Genomic DNA, 18,693 nt, shown 5'->3' with positions numbered 1-18,693 from the left:
CCATCTAAAAACATACCTCCCCCCAAAGGCTAGATAATGCATGTGTTGGAGGCAGTATGGAGGCATCTCCTGCAGTTCCTCAATGAACAGAGGTCATGCTATACTATTACATTCCTGTTGAGGAGTTCAGCATATTCCCATTTCAGCCAACATTGTCAGACAGCTCTACTGGCCAACATGTGGCGGGACAAACCCATTCCTTTATGTACTCTTTTCTTTCAATGGGTTTGAATTCAGCCCAAAATAAGTCTTCTTAGAAATGTTAATCTTCAGTACACAGAAAACAGAGACATAAAATTACATAAATACATTTATTACACAGAGTTTGGTCTCATAAAAGCCAGGAGTGGAATCTTGGTCCACTGAGGTCAATCACAAAACTCCCATAGACTTCAATGGATCCAGGATTACATCCCAGAAGTCTATGGATCATCAAGGGAATCTCCTCATAGACTCACACTGAAGTGTATTTATGAAAAAGTTTTATGGAAAACTATAATACCTCTTTGGCAATATCCATGCTAACATAATTTGGTGCTTTACTTATGGACACACTCTTTTTATTGGAAAAATTCATACCAAACATTTAACCAGTGACAAAGAGGTAGCAATGGTCAAACATAAGCCAGAATGGTGAATAAATAAGGTGTTTTACTTAGCTATTGATAATTCTCTTTAAACTCTCTTTTCAGCTGGTACTCTACCTTTCCCTATCAATGCAATAAGCCAATGCTTCTGCACCTGGGGAATGATCTATTTGGATGAATATCAATTATATGTAAACTGTATATAATAGTTATTGGAGAATAAACCCCAAAGAAAGGTCTTGGGTTAATAGTATCTTTACAGTGGTAATCACTGTATATCTCCTTTCATGCAGTTGGATATGCTTGGGAAGAATACTGACAAGCAGCTGAGAAAATAGAAGACTAAATTTTCTTTGCCTGTTTCTGTAAAAATATAGCTCTTTGTGTATGGTTTTTTTTTAAATGTAGGCTTAATAAATGACCAGATAAATGACTGGATGTGCTGCTGTAAATTGACAGAAGACTCTGAGACAGATTCCCCTCCCATTCCAGCAGCACAAAGAGACAAGAACCTGGCAATTTGAGAATTTCCCAAGCATGGGAGAGTTCTCATATGACATAAAGCTGGCTTAACCAGCATTTACTCATCCTGCACTGGTCTTGATGTAGGGAGCATGCTGGGTTGGGAGGGAGCAAGGCTGAACCATTGCGGTGTTTTGGTTAACCTCAGCTGGTGAACGGTTTCCCGACAGCATTTAGAGGAGTCTCCTGGCTGCTTTAATCTGAACTGAGATCAAGCCAGACAGAGAATCAGGTAGTTCTCACCAACTGCATAACAGTCTTACATCTCTGATATGCTATCTGGGTCTCACCCACCACAGAGGATCTGGCTGTCTCTGTTCAGAATTTATCCTTCAGTGGGCAATTATTGCATTCATTTACATTTTAAAAAGTGAGTCATTGAGAGTGATGGAAAGCATTAAATGTCAGAAGTCACTGACTTTAAACAACTGAAATGGGATACAAATGTTTCAATGAGAACAAAAAACAAACAAAAACAAAAGCTTTTCCTGCATTTTGTTTAATTACATTTCACAACACATTCTTTAACTACTTCTTTTTGTTTGGATAAAGTAGATTTTTCACAAATTTTTAGTTATAGGGAAAATAACTTGGTGAGTGTGTGCATATCCCTGCAATGGCTTATTTACAACTGGCATTGTATGCTTTTATTGTGACACTATGATTTTTCCCTGCGTTTTTTTATTTAGTTTCAACATTTTTTCTACTGTTTGAGAACTAAATGGATTGTAATATTTTGAATGTGAGAATAAGGGAGGGGGGAAAGGATTGTTACTTACTTGATCAGAGGAGTTTTCATGAGGTGGGCCTTGTGTCTCTCAGGTTGCGAGAAACTGAGTTTTCAATCTGCAATAAAGGCAAAAAAAAAAAAAATCTTTGACCGGTCTCTCCCAAGAGGCTAGGCTTTTCAAAGATTCAGCAATATTTTTTTGGCTCTCCTTCTCCAACTCAGGGAGGAATTTCATGCAAATTTCCTGAGTTCATGTTGAAGAAGTCAGTTATTGGTGATCATATAAATTTGTAAACTCTGAATGTATGATATATTTTAAATGAACCTACCAGGTTGGCCAAGTAATGGTGCTGACCACAATTGTGCGAAACTCAATGGATTCTATTTACGTGAATTCTCCTAACCCAAAACCAGGGGCTTAGGCTTGCACAAACCTCCAAATTCCAATCATCTCTGAACCTATCATGAACCTCTGTGATATTCACCAATCACTGTACCCTTATGGTATGGGATCTTCTTTCCTTTCGTACACAACCCATCCTCCTAACAGACTTCAGGGCTTCTTACATTTGATGTTTTTTGGAAGGCAATGAAACCATCTGCTTCCTTCCTCCTCCCAGGATCTTTAATGGGCATCAGTTGGACACTTATCCCATACTGTATCTTTGTAAAGGAGCCATGCTGTAGGCCCACCTAGTCAGTGAACGCTCTTACTCTCACTTCTGCAACAAGCTAAATGAGCTTGGGACCTGAAAGACACCTCAGAAGTCCCTAAAGGGTAGCTAAGAAAATCTTCTCTACTCCTGTGAAGCTTGAACTGGCAAATTGATTTGCCTACTTATGTCATTATGTTAGGGTCTCTTGAAAACATTCTGAGTGTGAAATTAGGATTTTCTATCCTGTGATAAGGGGATGCAGTGAGAGCCAAGAATTTTGGCAGTGTTGTTAGAAGAGTACATTAGAGTCACTGTTTCTACAAGGGATTGTCTGGGATTTGAAAGACTTTAAATTTGTAAAATAGGCCTGGAACCGTACAGGGATTCTAGAATGATTCTAGATTGATGGGTCTGATTCTGCAAACCAACTTCCAGGAGCATCAGATGTGCATCTGACAAGGCCCTGCTCCCTCCTCATGTCCAGGCCACCTGGCCAGTGGCTTGGCATGAGCAACTCTAAGGCTGGCACTGCATTTAGCCGTATGGAGTGAAAATCTATCAACTGCATGAAAAAACTTGTACAGATACAGACAGACATCTTCCTTTCCAAATGCAAACAGATGGACATCGTACCAAAAGGACTGAAGTATGCATCCGATGAAGTGAGCTGTAGCTCACGAAAGCTTATGCTCAAATAAATTGGTTAGTCTCTAAGGTGCCACAAGTACTCCTTTTTTTTTTAGATTGATGGTGTGCATTTTGCTTTCAGCAGATAATATACTCTCAATGCCTGGGAGAATCATGTTCAACATCATCCCGGAATCTATCAAGAAACAAACAGATCTCCAAATTAGAGAGGAACAAACAGATTTTAGATCTTTGAGATCATGCACAGACAATATTGTTGTTCTCAGAACACACTGTGGAGTTGCAAGCACCTCTTGTGAGAAATATTTTTGATCTCCTGAAGGCTTTTCACAGCATACGCAGAGACAGATTTTGGAGAATTATGGCAAGTTATAGAGTACCAGGAAAAATAATTAGAATCAAGGATCTCTATGATAATGCCAAATGTGCAGTCAGAGATGGTAACAACATCAGCCAATGGTTTGTAGTGACAACTGAAGTAAGTCAAGGGTGTAGTATGTTCCTACTATTGTTTGCACTGGTCATGGACTATGTCAAGAGGAAAGTAACACAAGAAGGCAACCTAGGAATTGTAAAGATAAATGAATAAAGCACAGTTGGATGACCTTCTTTTTGCTAATGACATAGTCCCCCTTAGTTCAACATAGCGCTTAATGGAAGAAAAGACCCAGCTTTTGGCAGACACAGTAAAACAAGTTGATTTGTTCATCAACAAGGGGAAGACCAAATATATGGCTATCAATGTCCCAAAATAAGCCATCAGAGTAGATGGAGAAACACTAGAAGTAAGTCATTTAATTTTTCTAGGCAGTGAGATGTACAATAATGATACCATGCTAGATGTCAAACAACTAATATCAAAAACAGCAAACAACTTGCATTAACTTGAAAGTATTTGGAAAAGTCACATGACTCGTGCTTACACCAAAATATGTGTTCTATTGAAACGTGAGCAATAGAGAAAGAAGCCAGGTTCTTCAACATTACACTCAGAAGCCTGAACAGACCCGTACAATAGCCTGTGCACCAGAGAGCAAGGGAGGATAAAATAAAGAAAGAAATCAAGAATAGATAGTCAAGTGACCTTGAAGCATCTTGAGTCAGTGCTCGTGACCAGAACTTGCATTCACTAGTCAGGTGCCTGTATAATCAATATATGTGGCAGGCATAGGTTTATTCAAACATCAAGCAAAAAAATAAGATGTGTCAAGGGCAGGAACATGCATCATGTGACATTGGAATAAGAACTTTAATTGAAAAAGACTGAGTGAAGGGACTGAATTAACAGTCTCCTGGAAAACAAATTACAGAATTAGAGAGTCAGCCAAATTGTTTGTTAGGGTGGTATAAGTAACATTGGATAAATCCTTAATTTTTATCTCATTCATGACGTAGCATGATATAATGCTTGTTAATCATTTGTAGTGTTTTTTTACTCAGAAAACCAATAAAGAGTATTTAGAAATCCTCAACTCTTTTTGGTTAATTACTCAAAAATACATTTAACTTGTTCAGCAAACTACAATCCAGACTTAAAACCCATTTTATAAATAATTGGAAATTGAGATGAAGCTAAATAATCACCATATGTCTGGTCTTCAAGTTCTCACTTGAGCATGGATCATGCCTATTACATACAGGCCAAAGTAAGCGGTGGAGTGAAGCCAGAGGGTATGTCTACACTGCAGTTAACACCTGCTGCTGGTCCATGTCCGCTGTCTCAGGCTCATGGGGCTTGGGCTACGGGGCTGTAAAATTGTGGTATAGACATTCAGGCTACAATGCAATTTTACAGCTGACATGGACCAGCCACAGGTGTAGAATAGACTAGGGTGACCAGATGTCCTGATTTTATAGGGACAGTCCCGATTTTTGGGTTTTTTTTCTTACATAGGCACCTATTACCCCCCACCCCCGTCCTGATTTTTTACACTTGCTTATCTGGTCACCCTAGTATAGACATACTGTCACTGATCCCTGGGGAGCAACACAATGCAGTCTGCCTCAGAGGCAGAATGCCTTTCAGATCTCTCCTGCAACAAAAGTCAGCATGACTGCTGCTGCCCCTTTCAGGGGGGCAGTTTGTTTCCCCCTGTTGTGATGGTCTTGGTCCTAAGGCTGGTGAATAGAAGTGGGTGAATCCCTAGAAATTAGGAACAGAGTAATTCCTGCATTCCTCAAATACAGGAACTATGTTTCTACCTAGACTGCAAGTATTCTTTTGTCCTCCCCCACCTGCCCTGTATTCACCTATGAACCAGGCACAATCTGGCCCTGAAGGAAAAATCCCATGCAGTACAGAGAAATAGAAAGTACAGAAATGGCCAAAACCAACTGCATAAAGGGGGAAAAAAACCCAAACAGACTGATTATGCATGAAAGAGAAATTCAGGGTAAGAAAATGAGGCAAGAACAGAATAAGCTAACAAATAAGAAACAAAATTAACCTCGCATATTTTTTTTCTTTCAATCACTTTTGCATGAGCAAAGGCTGCAGATTGTTTTCTTCAGTTATAATTTTCTCTCTTTTTCTGTTTTAATTGCATTCATTGTTTTTTCTTTCTTTTGTTCATTTGGTTTTATGCGCTTTTTTGTTTCTTTATTAATCTAGCCTACTTCTCTGATGTCTCCTTTGATTTATTTTATTGGTTTAGTTATCTCTTTCTAACTCATTTGTTCTGTTCTGTCTATTCTGTTTCTTAGGCTATGTCTACACTACAAAGATAAGTCAACCTATGTTAGGTCGACTTACAGCCAACATATTCATTACTGCAGTGGCTGATGTCCACGCTACCCTTCTTCTGTCGGTGGTGCGTATCCTCACCAGGAGCAGTTCTACCTACTGAAGAGGGACGGTGTGGGGACTGAGAGCCAGGGCTCTCAGCTCCACATAGCTCCTCACCGGGAGCCCACCTACTCCCCAGGGCTTCTCACCTCCACGTTCCCAGTCAGAAGTGTAGGGGAGCAGCCCAGGCTTCTTGCCTCTGTGATCCCAGCAACCCAGAAGCTGGCTTTCTTGTCAAATTGACAAGAATTACATCCAATATCAGGAACTCAGTGTGTACACAGACACTGCGTTGCCCCTAACTACACTGACATAAGCCCTACACCTCTTGTTGAGGTAGTTTTATTATGTCAACATAGCAGGGGAGTTATGTCGATGGGAAGAGCATTTCAGCATGTTCGCCACAGTTGTGTCGACAAAAGCTGACTTTTGTCAACAAAAGTGTGTAGTGTAGATAAAACCTTACTTTCATTTTCTTTTGCATCAGTTTTGTCTGCTGACAGTTCGGTCCACTTCCCCAAGCCAACTAATCAAGTTCAAGCAAAAGGGCAGAGACAGTAGCAGGCAAGAAGCAAATACTATTAAAGTTTTTAGAGAGGAAACCAAAGTATTTAAACCTGGGAGAACCAGGATCGAATCAAATAAACTGTGTCTACATTTTTAATACTTTCTTCTATTAAAATTTGAGCATAAACTAATAAAATTCTGCTTTTCAGAGGGCACAGTAGCAAAGGGAATATTGAAATCAAATCCAGCAAGACAAATAAATCAGATACCCCAGAACCAGAGTTTAGACATAAACACATTATGTTGGTGGAGAACATGTTCAGCCGGATCAGTTTGTCATATTACAAACAAAAAGACATTCCAAAAGGTCAGAAAAGTTTTATACAATAAACCAGGGAAATTTAACAAAATGACAGAACCCTAAAACTGCTTGTTTACGAATAAATAATTGGCATACTAGAAAAAAAAATCATTTAAGCAAATGTGTGATTCTCTTAAATAGATTCTGTTTTCTAGGGCTTTTCTACATGTTGTTTTTAAATTTGTTTTTGCATCCTGCATTGTTTATGTTACCTTCTGGGGAGAATGAAAATCTTGACTTTTTTTTTTGCTCTTTTCTGTTTTTAATAAAAACATATCTTTCTCAATTCTGTTCCTCATGTAGCATGACCCAGTGTTTGTGTGAGGCTTGTAATTTCCAAATTGTCCAGCTTCAGACTTAAATATTTGCTTCTATCAGGAGCTCTGACCCGACTTCACAGGGAATATTCATCTAATTCAAGATATATTTAGTGGCAGCCTGAAAGTGGAGCCACAGCAGGAAAAGATAATCGTGTTACCTTCCGTAACTGATTGTCTCATCGGTGGAGGTTCTGAAGGCAGTAAGGGCAGTACGTAACATCATGTGTTAAAGGGAACCTTACTGCTATTGGTTGGTTACAGCCTGTGCAGTGTGCTTGGCCTCACTTTTTCTAGATAGTAATAATGGTTTTTATAGGGAGGGAAAGCTTTCAATAACCCTTAAATATGCAGTAATCAGCCCTTTCCTCAGGAAACCATCACTGGGCACTAGCAATCTCTGTAACCCCAGCCCTGTCTCTAAACTTCTCTTCATGGGGAAAAGTCAATTGCAGAAACCTGAGTTCAATATCCCTGATCTTTTCTGTGTTGGCAACTGCATCGATACAATAAAGGTGGCAGACTCAGTAAAAAGCCAAGACCAACCGTAATGCTAGGAGGAAGGGCAAGTTTAGAACCAGAGCTCCACATACACCTTTCTACATTAGCCAGCAGAGTGTGTAGCCAGTGTCATTCTGTCCCATACTGCACCTCAGTCACACACAAAAATGAGGAACCCCCTTTGATACAGTGCACCTCTGCACCTCCCCTTTTCATGGCTGGTGGCTGAAGAGCCACAATCTGGGCATTATATTTGCTTGTGTACTTTAATGTATGTATTTTATATTTATGAAAGGAAGGAAGAAGAGGGATATTTTACCAAACTCACATAATCTATCATGTACTTCCTATATCTGTCGTAAGGCAAGCCTGGCCTCCTGAAATAGAAAATAAAAAACAAAAATAGAACTCAACAGGAGTACTATGGTGTCTATACACAAATGCAAGAAGCATGGGAAATCAGCAAGCAGTACCGTTAAATGATGAAGATTATGATCTACTGAGCACAATAGAAACCTGGTGGAAATAGTCTCATAATTGGATTGTCAATGTAATTAGACAGAAAGGAAAGAACAGGTGGAAGGATTGTACTATACATGAGATTTTCAAACAAGGAAGGAGCCTCAGCCACACATCTCCCATTAAAATTAAGTCAGTGAGATCTGCTGGGTGTTCAGCACTTTTAAAATTCAGATCACTTATTTAGATGCCTAAAAATGAATTTAGGAGCCTAACTATAGGCACTCATTTTTCAAAATCTTGGGCACAGCTTGCGCCTTAAACTCAGACATTACATAGCAAGTGAGGACTTTCTGAGTGACAAAAATAGAGAGGGACGAGTGAGAACAAGAGTAATGATAAAGTCAAGCACGTCTTAGCGGTTATGCTAAATTAGTTTTGGTTGGTTTGTATTTCAAAGATCACTTCTCACAGGTTACACAACATTAGTGGATTTTGAGGAAGAATTTGAATGAGGATAAAAAGGTGGTTTAGCACAGAGTATTTGTGCATATGGGGAGACATGGGAGAAAGTGCAAATGAGGGAGTGGGAGGAGGTACTGAAGGGAATGTGGGGAATACAAAAAAAAAACAAGGTCAGAGTTATAGATTGAAGCAGAGTGGCCTTTCAACCAAGCATAAAGAATTTACAATGGTGAGCCAATGGAGGGCTGCAAATGGAGGAGTGACACAGTGTGAACAATGAGTAATAAAGATGATTTATTTTGGACAAACTGAAGCTCGGCAGGGGAAATGCCCAGAAGACCTGAGAAGAGGAAGTTATAGTAGTCAATGCTTGAGATGTTCAGGGTGTGGGCAAATGATTTAGGATGGGAAGGAAAACAGATATTTTTAAATGTTGTGGAAGAAGAAGTGAAAAAACATTTGGTCACTTCCTAATGTGGGGGCAGGAGTAGAGGGAGGAGTATGATAAACCATAGTTGCCTTGAACTGGGTGACCGAGAAGATGGGGATGCTATCAACAGCAATGAAAAATGGAAATAGAGGTGAGGATTGGGAGGGAAAATTGTGAGCTTGGTTTTGGTGATGTTGAACTTGAGATGTCAATGAGTCATCCACATGAAATGTAATTAGATGCAGGGATTAAGAGAAACAAAAAGAGCTTTAAAATATATAAGAGGAAAAGAAGTATTAGAAAGAAAATAGGTGTAGTAAAAAGAGAAGAAATTCTAAAAATAACTTTTAAAAGTAGGCTTTGTCTGTTTGATACTTCTAATGTACAGTAAGTAAAGTACTGAATAGGATTTTAAGAAAAATATTAAAGTGAAGGGTTCATGTTTAGCTATTCCACCTGGAAGCAGGCAGGGCACACCTTGACTGTTCTGTAGAAGCAATGCACACATTGCTCTATCCAAGGATAAGGGCTAGATATGAACCATGAAAACTTGATTGTTGGGACAGTAACTGCGGGAGGCTTTCTTAGCCTGGGCTCAAGGCCTGAGAACCAGGATTGTAGTAGCTAAAAGATGCAACTAAGTATATTAATCAACGTCATACATTCCTTTGTGTATCTTTTTGCGGTAGCAGTGTGTAATGCTTAGGGGGGAGAAATATAATAAAAGGAGAAGGTGGAAGGCGGGGGGGCAGAACGCCCATCTCAGCTGACCAGCCTGCTTTCTTGCATAAAGCTGTGTTCTGTCTCATCATTGAACTGCCACAACTGGCGCCCAAACGTGGGGCCCTCAGCACTCACCTCGCCCGGCAAGGGTTTCAGACGCGTCACTCATCCGCTTCGTGGATCCCGGTGAGTATTTTTCATTGTGGTAAGTATGGGAAGCTCCCTCTCTGCTTTGCAAGTGCAACACCGCAATGAGCTGCAGTATTTGCTGCGTAAGGCTCAGCATGACTGCCCGGCTCGAGCACTTACTCTCCTGCTACAGGAGGTGCGTGCCCAGTGCCCGTGGTATCCTGAAGCCGGAAGCCTTAAGCTAGCGGACTGGGAGCGATTGGGCCAGACATTGCACGAAGAGCCTCGGGCGCCCGTGCAGGCTTTACATGCCTGGCACCTCTGTCGTGACGCAATACTGCGTGTCACCTCGGATAGGCCCTCTTTCACGAGGCTGGTGCTCTCGCCACGCCCGTCGGCTCCTGTAGCCATCCCCGTTGCAGCTATCCCCCCTTCTACTGATACAACCCAGCGTGTCGCTTCGGAAAGACCCTCTCCCGTACCCACAGCCCCCCCTCTCCCTGCTTTGCCCCCAGTGTCTTCATTACCACCGCCTCCCTTGCCTTCCCCACCGGAGCCAGTGCGTGATCACCCTCCCTCCGTGGGGCCCCATGCTCCGGGGCCCCCCGGAGGGTCATCTGCATCTGCTCAGAAGCTTTCGCTGGTGCAACAAATGGTTCACGCAGCGAAAGCTCGATCAGATCTTACAGCGGAGGAGCTGGCTGATCTGGTCTCAGTTTGCCCGGTGACCTGGCAGAATGATGACCAGGGTAACCCCGTGGGCACCTGGACCACTTTGTCATACTCGGTGGTTAGAGAGGTGAGGAAAGCAATTCGTGAGTTTGGCCTGACTAGCACCTTTGTGCGTGGTCTCGTTGAAGGGATAGGTACTGGGTACTCCCTAGTCCCTGAGGATTGGAAAACGCTGCTGCGCATGATGTTATCACCTAGTCAGTATGTTATTTGGCTTAGTGAGTATCGGCAGATGGCAGAACGCCAAGCTCAGGTACATGCAGCGCACGGTATCATTTATGAGCAATTGGCAGGGGAGGGCCCGTTTGCTACTATTCAGATGCAGTCTCAACTCCCTCAGGCCGTCTTCCCCATTATTTCCACCTGTGCCCAGCATGCTTTCAAGAAGGTCCCGGATTCAGGCAAGCCTACCAAAAGCTTTGTCAGTATCCGTCAGGGTGCCTCAGAGTCCTTTTTGGATTTTACCAACAGATTGCATGAGGCTATCCTCCGGCAGGTGGATAACACTGAGGCAGCTCACGAGCTCCTGTTAAAATTGGCAGTTGAAAATGCAAACGAGGATTGCTGCTGTGCTCTCCAGGCAGCACAAGCCTCTGGTATTTTAGAGCTCTCAGACATGCTGCGGGCGTGCCAGAACATTGGCACACAAGCCCACAAGGCTGGAGTTCTGGCTGCCGCCCTCAGAAAAACTGGGAAGGAGGGGAAGCGTTGTTACCGCTGTGGTAAGGAGGGTCATTTTCAGCGGGAGTGCCGCTCATCTAAGGCACCAGCCCGACCCTCAAAGAAGTGCCCCAAGTGTGGGAAAGGTTATCACTGGGCTAATCAGTGTCGCAGCGGGTCGGGAAACCACGCAACGGGTCCCCCCCGAACCCAGGGCCAAACGGGGGTGTTTCCCACTCAGACAACCGCTCCTCTGCCTTAAAATCCATAGACTCTATGAGGGTGGCGACTGCTGGAAGTGCAGGGCTTGATTTGATCATGCAGGAGGACACTGACTTTCGGCTGCCAGGGGAGGTCTGTGCCATACCTACACAGGTGACGGGACCTCTCCCTGCCGGCTTTGTAGGTCTTGTTCTCCCTCGCTCACATGCTGGAAAACAGGGCTTTTTTGTCATTCCAGGGGTCATTGATGCTGATTACACTGGCATTGTTAAGGTTCAGGTGTGGACTCATCTTCCACAGTCGCTCCCGCGTGGACGGTCAATTGCACAATTGATTTTAGTCCCCTATCAGGTGCCAGCTGCCGAGGATCGAACTCGGGGCGGAGGCGGCTTTGGATCGACGTTGTCTCACTCGCCGTCTTACAGCGCGTCTTCTCCACTTATTGCTCTGACAATGTCAGTCCGCCCCTCGAAACCTCAGTTAACACTTCTCTTAAATGATGTTCCTTTTACAGGGCTGGTGGACACTGGAGCTGACGTTACGGTGATTCGTGATCTGGAGTGGCCGGTTAGTTGGCCTACGGTTCCTTCTAAAGAATTGTGGGGGATCGGGGGTAGTAAACCCGGGCGCCAAAGTTTGTCTTGGGTCACGGTCTCTAAACCGGGAGGCCGTACCCTTGCTACTATCCGCCCTTTTGTGCTCCCTGTCCACCTCAATATTTGGGGCCGTGACTTACTTACAAAGTTAGACACCACCCTCGATATTAACATCTGATGGCCCATAACCCTCCCTCACCCACCGTGCCCTCCGCCTTACCCTTGGTATGGCAATCCTTAGAGCCCGTATGGATTGACCAGTGGCCCCTCCCTCTAGAAAAGCTAAAAGCACTTCATTCGCTTGTGCAACAGCATTTGCAAGCACAGCGACTGGAGAGCTCCACTAGTCCCTGGAACACCCCGGTGTTCGTTATTAAGAAAAAATCGGGTGCTTGGCGGCTGTTACATGACTTAAGGGAAATAAATAAACGCATCCAACCTATGGGCCCCTTGCAATTTGGCTTACCAAATCCAAATTTAATTCCTCAAACCGATCAACTTTGTGTGTTAGATTTAAAAGATTTTTTTTTTACCATCCCCCTTTGCCCTCAAGATCGTGAAAAATTTGCATTTACGGTGCCACAATATAATAATCAGCAACCCTCTCAAAGGTATCAGTGGAAGGTCTTGCCCCAGGGAATGCAAAATAGTCCAACCTTGTGTCAGCTTTTTGTGGATCGGGCCCTTGCCCCTTTCCGTGCCCGGTACCCTTCGCTAAAGGTCTACCATTACATGGATGACATTTTGCTAAGTGGTCCCCAGGTCACGGCACAACAGCTTGAATCTTTATCTCAGATTCTCGGCCAAAATGGCCTGTTAGTGGCACCAGAAAAAATCCAACGCTCTTATCCCTACCACTACCTCGGATATAAGGTTTTACAAACCTATGCTGCTCCGGTTCGTCCGGAATTAATTCTACCTCAACCCCTAACCCTTGTTAAATTGCAACAGATCTTGGGTCATTTAAATTGGATTCGGCCCTACTTTCGTCTCCCCACTTCAATGCTGCAGCCGTTGTTTGAGCTCCTCCGTGGAGCCCGGGCACCGGGTGCAGTTATTGCCATCACTGAAAAGCATACTGCCTGCATTCGACAAATCAATGCAGCATTGAGTCAGCAGTTTGTGGACAGACTCCCAGAGGTCCGTCCCTTACGATTGGTTCTTCTTGCCACCCCTCATACGCCAACTGCGGCTCTGTTTGTACCCCGTACAGACACAGCCGTCTCTATTATAGAATGGCTATACCTTTCATCCACCCCTCCTCGAAATATTTATCCGTATTTAGATGCCCTATCTGATCTTGTTCATAAAGCCCGCCACCGTGCAGTGCAACTCACTGGCACTGATTTAGTTGCCATTGTGCTCCCCTTGTCCCGTACTGAATTTGACTCTTTGTGCCACACCTCCTTGGCCTGGCAGGTTGCTCTTTGTGATTATGTGGGAGAGATTTCTTACAATCCTCCAAAAGATCCTCGGTTGGTCATTACCCAAAAGGTGCCCCTAGTTGTTCATCGTCTTAGCCGCTCTCAACCCATTGTTTCCGCTGTCACTCTTTTTACTGATGGCTCTCCCCACCGAGGTGTAGTCACTTATCAGTTGGGTGACCCCCCTCGTTGGCATTCTCGTTTTACCCTGCCTCAGCACAGCGTTCAGAATTGGCTGCTGTTATTTTGGCCTTTCAACTTTTTGCTGATTGTCCCTTTAATTTAATTGTGGATACCCATTATGTTTATCAGGTAATTGATCATTTACCCCTTGCCCTCATTACCCCTCAGGTGGATGCAGACCTCCTTCACCTGTTTTTGTCTTTGCAGCATCTTCTTGCCACTCGTCATTTCCCATACTTTGTTGCTCATATTCGCAGTCATACCCCTCTGCCTGGGCCACTCACTGAGGGCAATGCACGCGCCGATCGCGCGTTGCGTGGTCAGGTAAATTCCCTTTTTTCTGACCCCATTGAAAGCCATGCCTTTTTTCATCAGTCTGCCTCTGTTTTGGCCCGGCAGTTTCACATTCCTGCTGATCATGCACGTTCCATTGTTCGTTCCTGCCCCCACTGTGCTGCTGCTGCTCCTACTTTTTCTTATGCCGTTAACCCCCGAGGTACCGCGGCAAATCAGCTGTGGCAAATGGATGTTACTCATGTGCCACAATTCCGCCCCTATTCGTTTTTACATGTTTCCGTTGATACTTATTCGGGCTTCCTTTGGGCAACCCCACAACGTGGGGAAGCCACTAACAAAGTTATTCACCATTTGCTGGCCTGCTTTTCTGTTATGGGTCGCCCCGGCCAAATTAAAACAGATAATGCCCCAGCCTACTGCTCTGCAGCCCTCTCCACCTTTTGTGCCCGCTGGGACGTCCGTCTTAAACACGGCATCCCTTATAATTCCACGGGCCAAGCCATTGTTGAACGTGCCAATCGCACACTCAAAACCTTGCTGGATAAACAATTAAAACAAGGGGAGCTGCGTCTCCGAACCTTAGGAGACATTCAACAACAAATGCATATCCTCTTGTTTACTTTAAATAATTTAACATTGAATGCAGATCAGCAGACCCCTGCGGATCGGCATTTTCACAAATCTGAGGTACTGGAAAGACCGCGTGTCTTTTATCGTCAGCTGCCCGATCCACAGTGGCTGGGCCCAGTACCTCTAATCACTTGGGGTCGGGGATATGCTGCTGTGTCTCTCCCTGCAGGACCGTTGTGGGTTCCAGCTCGGTGTGTGCGACCGGCACTTAAACAACATGGCATGGCACCAGGGGCTGTCGAATCCCATACCAGAGTTTCAGCTGACCTTGGAGGAGACCGCGTTGCCCCCCGAGTCGACAACGACGGGACGGAAACGGAGGAGGCGTAGTGTCCCAAACCGGCCCATGACATGGGGAGCAGTAAAAGCATTGGTCGCCGCGGCCCAACGAAGGCTGGCAGCAGATCAACAGCCAGAGACTCCTGAGACTTTGTTTGTGGCGATTCTCGCCCAAATCACTGCTAATTCTGTAATGATTGTGTGCCTTTTGTGCCTGCTATTTCCTGTAGGGGTTGGCTCGGAAGCGCTTCCCCCGCTACGAGCCCGAATGACATATAACATATGGGAAAGATTGGCTTCAATAGCAAATGTTACCCACTTTTGTCTATCTAATTCTGTAGCAGCCAGAGATTTGTTAGGTACATGCCTTATTCCAGTATGTCATCACCCTGAGGAGATGGAGAATAAGACACTGTTCTCTGCTTATGCGAATCTTTCCTCCCAGTACTCTAGCATGGCTAATTGGGGCCCAGCCAACTATACTTTGCCTCGCACGGCTATATCCCTCCACACACCGTACCCGGCCGGGGCTCACAATGTTACTTGTGCGCGTATAGTTAACTGCACTAGTACAAAGGTGCCCTTGGGCTGTCGAAAAATTTCTCAACCCCTTTTAAATTGTTCCCATGCTGTTAATGTTTCATATAATTATGGCCATATCATCCTACCATCAGGATGGTTTTTTACTTGCGGTTCACGCACCTTTAATTATATTCCTGCAAATTTAAGTGATGGCACCCTTTGCTGTCTTAGTAGAATGACCCTTATATTGCCTTTTGCTGGACAAAATCGTAGTAAAAGAAGTGTACCCCTTTTAGATGATTGTATTGCAGATGTTGAGCTTTTTAGTCGTGCTGAGTATACTGCTTTAGCGGCCTCTATTGTTGGGGTCCCCGCGCTTGCCATGTATTCAGCCAGAACTTTAAATAACCTGGCATGCTTTGCAGCAAAGGCAATTAATACAACATCCCAGGCTATTGCCTTACTTAACACAGAACAACACGAATTAAGGGATGCAATCTTGGATAACAGAGCAGCCATTGATTTTCTGCTCCTGAAACACCATCTAGGCTGCTCCACATTTCAGCACATGTGTTGCTTTAATTTAACTGATAATAGTCGCTCCATAGAAACTAGACTGACTGAATTGGCCAATCTTACAACACACATACGCCAAGATCTGGGGTTTGAGGGTTTTTGGAATTGGCTTACAGGTTGGCTGCCCTCTCTAGAATGGCTGCGACAGCTTTTCGGTTATGCTGTGTTTGTGACCATTGGGCTTATTTTTTGCTGCTGCTGTGTACAATGTATTCCTTCCTTGTTAAGACTTTGTGAAATTTCGCCCTGGAAAGCTCCCCAAGTTATGTCCTTGTCTGTCTGGGAGTTAAATAGCATGACAAAACAAATTGACGGCTACAATGAGATGGCCAAATATCATTAAATAAAAAACGGGGGGATGAAGGGTTCATGTTTAGCTATTCCACCTGGAAGCAGGCAGGGCACACCTTGACTGTTCTGTAGAAGCAATGCACACATTGCTCTATCCAAGGACAAGGGCTAGATATGAACCATGAAAACTTGATTGTTGGGACAGTAACTGCGGGAGGCTTTCTTAGCCTGGGCTCAAGGCCTGAGAACCAGGATTGTAGTAGCTAAAAGATGCAACTAAGTATATTAATCAACGTCATACATTCCTTTGTGTATCTTTTTGCGGTAGCAGTGTGTAATGCTTAGGGGGGAGAAATATAATAAAAGGAGAAGGTGGAAGGCGGGGGGGCAGAACGCCCATCTCAGCTGACCAGCCTGCTTTCTTGCATAAAGCTGTGTTCTGTCTCATCATTGAACTGCCACATTAAAGTAAGTCAAATTTGGGGCTTAAGGTATTTGATGGTTTCTCCCTAAGTAAGAATATAATGTGGCCTTAATATATCAGTTCATTTTCCATCCCACAAAGTTTACTAATCTATGATGCTAGGAAATGACATTTTTATTGCAAAACCTCTGCTACATGTGGGGTTTTTTTCCAACTTCCGGACATGTAGGGGTTGAGTCTCCATTCTGTTACAGGTTTCAGAGTAACAGCTGTGTTAGTCTGTATTCACAAAAAGAAAAGGAGTACTAGTGGCACCTTAGAGACTAACCAATTTATTTGGGCATAAGCTTTCGTGAGCTACAGCTCACTTCATTTCCACCAGAATGAACTCCATTAGCAGAGTTTCACAGGCATAAATGTGGTATAATGAAGTGCAGACTTAGAAGCTCAGATTGCCACACTGTGAGATTCTTCTCATTTAAGTATGGCTAATACCCACTAAATGCATAGCCGCAGTGTGACAATAACAATTACTTCAGCATGTTTATGATATCAGATTCTCATTTGAGAAAGGTTTCAGGGTAGCAGCCGTGTTAGTCTGTATTCACAAAAAGAAAAAGGAGTACTTGTGGCACCTTAGAGACTAACAAATTTATTTGAGCATAAGCTTTCGTGAGCTACAGCTCACTTCATCGGATGCATCACAAAAGCTTATGCAGCAGGACAGTGGGGTGGGAGGAGGTATTGTTTCATATTCTCTGTGTATATATAAAGTCTGCTGCAGTTTCCATGGTATGCATCTGATGAAGTGAGCTGTAGCTCACGAAAGCTCATGCTCAAATAAATTGGTTAGTCTCTAAGGTGCCACAAGTACTCCTTTTCTTTTTGCGAATACAGACTAACACGGCTGTTCCTCTGAAAGCTGGTTAAGTGACATCCACGATTCACGCAGGAGGAGTCTGTGGCAGAATCTGGAATAGACCCCTAATCTCCTGACACACTGTTCACTTCTTCAGCCATCAGACCATGTTGCCTCCCTGGTGTAGTTCATTCTAGTGTGGTGTCCACATCACAGAAAACACCCTTTATTAGAACTGCCATTAACTGACAACCTTGTTTGCAGTCTCAGTAGAAACACTCAAAACAGAAACACTGAAGACATTAAAACCAGACTCAACAAAGTACAAGAAAATATTTAGTAAGGAGTAATCCTGCTTTGCCAGAGGAATGGACTTGGTGACCTAATCATCCTCTTTCTATTGTTAATCTTTGATTCTCTGCATGGAACTGAATTACTTTCTCACCATGAGAAATGGTACCTTCAGGTGAAGGCTGCCTGAGTCACAATAATAGGGTAGTATGAGGAAACTTGAACTGGTCTTGAAATTGCTGTGGCTAAATGGAGGACTGTGGTCTCCAGAGCTGTCGATTTGGAACATACACCAGCACTACGTTTAAAAAACAAACAAATGCTACTCTGTGTGATAAAGTAAATCTATAATGTAGGCTAAGTTTAGCATCCCCTAATATATAAATATTCTTCAATTTTGAAACTGCTTAAAATGTAGATTTATAGCTGTTAATGCTGGTGTATGATTGTCACTCCTCACTACTTACAGCTCAGAGCTGTAAGGTGTTGAGCTCCTTTAGCGCCTTCAGCTTTAGTAGGAGTTGAAGACGTTCAGCACTTTGCTAGATTGGGCCATAAGACAATTCTTTCTCCAACACTTGAGAAAATGCAATCCTACAGAATTGACTCCCTGTATTTTACTTATTTAAAACTTTGGCTCACTGAGAGAGTCTCAAGAGAAACATTTTTGGATCTTGGGAAACAGGAATGAGACAGGTTTCTGAGTAACAGCCGTGTTAGTCTGTATTCGCAAAAAGAAAAGGAGTACTTGTGGCACCTTAGAGACTAACCAATTTATTTGAGCATGAGCTTTCGTGAGCTACAGCTCACTTCATCAAATGTAGCTGTAGCTCACGAAAGCTCATGCTCAAATAAATTGGTTAGTCTCTAAGGTGCCACAAGTACTC

The 18,693-nt window shown here is 43.5% G+C and overlaps 1 protein-coding gene across 1 annotated transcript; it reads left to right on the top strand.

Annotated features, from left to right (window-relative positions):
• The first annotated feature begins 9,871 nt into the window (after positions 1-9,871).
• LOC142068353 (uncharacterized) lies at positions 9,872-16,663 on the top strand. The gene is made up of 2 exons (XM_075128628.1): positions 9,872-10,619; positions 14,734-16,663. Exons 1-2 carry the CDS (start codon positions 9,903-9,905, stop codon positions 16,282-16,284), a joined length of 2,268 nt encoding a protein of 755 aa, XP_074984729.1. The 5' UTR covers positions 9,872-9,902; the 3' UTR covers positions 16,285-16,663.
• The last annotated feature ends 2,030 nt before the right edge of the window (positions 16,664-18,693 follow it).

The sequence above is a fragment of the Caretta caretta genome, chromosome 5 (assembly GCF_965140235.1).
Source record: "Caretta caretta isolate rCarCar2 chromosome 5, rCarCar1.hap1, whole genome shotgun sequence".
Classification (NCBI taxonomy): Eukaryota; Metazoa; Chordata; order Testudines; family Cheloniidae; genus Caretta; species Caretta caretta.
The sequence above is the reverse complement of the archived record's forward strand: the minus strand, read 5'-3'. Positions and strand labels throughout refer to the sequence as shown.